The sequence below is a fragment of the Carya illinoinensis genome, chromosome 15 (assembly GCF_018687715.1).
Source record: "Carya illinoinensis cultivar Pawnee chromosome 15, C.illinoinensisPawnee_v1, whole genome shotgun sequence".
NCBI lineage: Eukaryota > Viridiplantae > Streptophyta > Magnoliopsida > Fagales > Juglandaceae > Carya > Carya illinoinensis.
This window is the reverse complement of record NC_056766.1, coordinates 11,660,864-11,664,792: the sequence shown is the minus strand read 5'-3', so window position 1 is coordinate 11,664,792 and position 3,929 is coordinate 11,660,864. Positions and strand designations below refer to the sequence as shown.

At 32.4% G+C, this 3,929-nt stretch overlaps 1 protein-coding gene across 1 annotated transcript; it reads left to right on the top strand.

The window, feature by feature from the left end:
- Positions 1 to 1,087: 1,087 nt before the first annotated feature.
- Positions 1,088 to 3,363, top strand: LOC122297341 (patatin-like protein 2). Its single transcript, XM_043107383.1, has 7 exons — positions 1,088 to 1,306; positions 1,455 to 1,636; positions 1,814 to 2,000; positions 2,083 to 2,244; positions 2,338 to 2,643; positions 2,737 to 2,912; positions 3,010 to 3,363. The coding sequence occupies exons 1-7, from the start codon at positions 1,172 to 1,174 to the stop codon at positions 3,062 to 3,064; spliced, it is 1,203 nt and encodes a 400-aa protein (XP_042963317.1). The 5' UTR covers positions 1,088 to 1,171; the 3' UTR covers positions 3,065 to 3,363.
- The last annotated feature ends 566 nt before the right edge of the window (positions 3,364 to 3,929 follow it).

The window sequence follows — 3,929 nt, the reverse complement described above, 5'->3', positions numbered from 1 at the left end:
TAAAATATATTTTGAAATTGTTGGCCGAATTTACTCTTTTTTGATTAGCTCAAGGATCACGACCTTTGTCACATACCCATCATAGCAAGCCCACGTGTGGAATATGACTTAGCGGAAGCTACGTCCTACTACCATGGGAAAAAAAATACTTTGATTAAACACATTTGTATTATATATTATATGAGATTTTTAAATTTGAAATACTCAATAATCTGAGTTAATGAAACGTATAATACACGTATATTATACTTAGAGATTTACGTTTTATGCACCTAATACATGTGTATATGTTAAGGAAAAAGAGAAAAATATAATAACTAATCTTTAATTACTTATTATTATATAAACTATTAAGTATTATAATTATTGTGATTAATAAACCATATAACAACATTGAATGCTATCTCTCACAACATTTATGTTTTCATTTTATATGTCAAGCCGTTAAAACAAACGGTGTTAACTTTAACGGAAAAACAAGAAAAACCGTTAAAACAAGATTTTTCGTTTCATACACACTTTTTATATATAGAAGATATATATATATATAAACAATGCATGACCCATATATGATGGCATTAAACACGTGTTTTCCTTTTTGCAGATTATATGACAAACAATAAATATAAAATAATATTAAATATAGTCATAAATTATATAAATATCACACATTATTTTTTAAAAAGAGTGATGCCTATTATTAAAAAATTATTATTTTTCACATGAATTTTATATTTATTTATTTTTTTTAAAAGCGTAAAACTTACAAATTGAACTATGACTTATGTAAATATCATTTCTCATAATTATATTTCTCACGAAGACAATTTGAGTCATATAAATATCATTTCTCATAATTATATTTTCTACGGAGATAATTATTATATATTTAGTAGCTAGCTAGCTAACTAGCTAGATGTAATTAAATCATCTAGCTAGATGTAGTTAAATCATAAAAACCGTGTCCCACGTGGAGAAGTGATGAGTACTACATTAATTTGAATATGGTCATATATCCAAACATCAGGCTATAAATACGGGTTTGTCAATTAAGTTTTCTTTCATCTTCCAGTTTGCAATAAGAAGTAATCAACAACGTCGCAATCTTTTCCCTTCATTTTTATTACCAGCAAAGTAATTTGAGTAATTACCCATTAATTTCATCTTTTCCATGGAAAACACAATGTCGGTTCATACTCAGCAGCCAACATCCGACAACTTGATCACCATTCTAAGCATTGATGGGGGTGGTATCAGGGGGATCATCCCTGCAACTATCCTTGCTTTCCTTGAATCCCAACTTCAGGTATTTGATTACTTTTTGTTTACAAGAAAGTTTCAAGGTTTTAATTTACAAAAAGGCATATAAAATATTATGAAACTTGATCATATATATGCAGTAGTAGTAATTAACCATGTCAACTACTAAATAGTTTGATATAACAATGGTGTAGGAATTGGATGGGGAGGAAGCTAGACTTGTAGACTACTTTGACGTGATTGCAGGAACAAGCACAGGTGGTCTTGTTACTGCCATGCTAGCTGCTCCAAATGAAAATAATCGACCTCTGTTTGATGCTAAGGATATCAAGCCCTTCTATCTGCAACACGGTCCATCGATTTTCCCACAGGAGAGGTACCACTACTCTTCATACTTTAACCCCTCCCTCCATTAGCTAGCACAAAAGCATGCAGCTCTATATTCTGTGCAAAACTGCACTTTTTCACATTCTCAATACTTTAATATTAATTGGATGAGCATAACGTGCTGTTTTGTTTTGTTTTTTTTTTTTTTTTGTTTTTGTTTTTACAGTGGCATATATGGAGGAATCAAAACAATATTCAGATCTCTGATAGGACCCAAATATGACGGGAAATACCTTCACCGGATTCTGAGAGAGAAATTAGGGGAAACTCGGCTGGATAGTACATTGACCAATGTTGTTATACCAACTTTTGATATCAAGTATCTGCAACCAACCATTTTCTCATCCTATGAGGTTTGACCTCTCCTTCTCTCTCTAGAAATCATTGTTTGCTAAACTTGAGAGCAATTTTTTTACATATTCTTACTTTGTGCAGGCGAAAAAGAACTGTTGTGCGAATGCTCGACTGTCAGACATATGCATAGGCACTTCAGCAGCTCCAACCTACCTCCCTGCCCATTACTTCAAGCACAAAAATGATGTAGGAAATGATAGTGAATTCAATCTTATAGATGGTGGTGTTGTTGCAAACAATCCGGTACAATTTTATCTTTTTAGAGTATTTTCCAAAAGTTTCAACATCAAAGTTCCAAAATATTAAGCTGATCTTTATCTGTTTCCCATGGTCCAGGCTCTCGTGGCTATAAACCAAGCGACTAAACAGATCTATGATGCAAATCCTGATTTCTTCCCAATCAAATCCACAGATCATTATGGTCGTTTTCTAGTAATCTCAATAGGTACAGGCTCAGGAAAGATAGAAAAAAGATACAATGCAAAAATGGCAGCCAAGTGGGGAATTTTAAACTGGTTACTTCATGGTGGTTCAGTACCATTGGTGGAGGTGTTTACTCAATCAAGTGCAGATATGGTTGATTTGAACCTAGCTGTGGTGTTCCAAGCCCTTCACTCCGAAGAGAATTACCTCAGAATTCAAGTAAGAAATTCTTCTTTAGGTTTTTAATTCATCCAAGGATTGAGTTTTAAAATTTCCACGTTGATAACTATTTTTATGAAATGTTGTGGTTAGGATGACACATTGAGTGGGACAGAAGCTTCAGTAGATGCGTCTACGAAAGAGAACTTGAACAAACTTGTAGAGATAGGGGAGAAATTATTAAAGAAACCAGTTTCAAGGGTGAATTTACAGACTGGTTTATCAGAACCAGTTAAACACTGTGGCACAAATGAGGAGGCTTTGAGAAAGTATGGAAAACCTTTCTTGCATGTGCATTGTAGCATCTTTTTAGTCATTTTTTGCTATCAAACTAAGTGTGCATCGTAATTAAAAACTGTTTTGCAGATTAGCCAAAAAGCTTTCACAAGAAAGAAAGAGGAGACAGGGAAAATCTACATAAATGGAAAAGTGATGCAGATTACTGAACTCGTCTCTAAAGTACTTGAGCTATAAATCGTATCCATTTCTATATGATGTAATAGTCAAAGATTAGTTCATTTTGCATTTCAAATTATTCTTTTCGTCCTTCAAATAATTTAGTGTAATGTGTCCCACGAAAGGAAAGGAATTCATTGTTCAAATGATTGTTAATTTTGGAGTGACAATGAATAGAAGTTGTCGTGATCATTTTGAAAGTTAATTTATTTGATGTAAAAGTTACAATTATCGTTATATGTGATTGAAAATGTTGGATTGAAATGATGTTTTACAATCTAATTCTCTACATACTATTGAATAATTTGCAAGAATCTCATGACAAATTTATGGTTTCGAGGATTCGAACCGTAAATTTTGATGTAGAGAATGGCCGGGTATGATAGTTTTTATGAATATGAAAATCCAACACCTTCATAAGATTGAGGATTGGGGCCCTTGCCCCATTTTATTTAATTGCTGAGTTTGTTTTTTTTTTTTTTTAAAGGGAAGACTATAATATTCTGTTGCTTATGGATTGAGACAATATGGATCCTGTGGTTGGGATGTAATTTAATTTTTTTAGTATTGTTAATTAGAATTAATTATGTCCTATTTTATCTTCGCTACAAATATAACTATACTCCATTTATTTTAAACAAGTGTGCACACACTTGTTGTCACAATGAATCAATCTCTACCTCAACATTTTTCCTTTTTTTAAGCAAGAAACTTTCATTGATAAAATTACAAGTGAACTTGATCCAACCAAACAGATTGAGAAATACAATAAGAAACCAAACCCATCCAGAGCTCAACATCTGCAATCTTCCATGCATTCCTTACCAATT

Coding starts and splice junctions, on each gene's coding strand:
- LOC122297341 (XM_043107383.1), top strand. CDS start 1,172: ATGGAAAACACAATGTCGGTTCATACTCAGCAGCCAACATCCGACAAC. Junction 1,307..1,454: donor TCCTTGAATCCCAACTTCAG/GTATTTGATTAC, acceptor ACAATGGTGTAG/GAATTGGATGGGGAGGAAGC. Junction 2,644..2,736: donor AGAATTACCTCAGAATTCAA/GTAAGAAATTCT, acceptor TGTTGTGGTTAG/GATGACACATTGAGTGGGAC.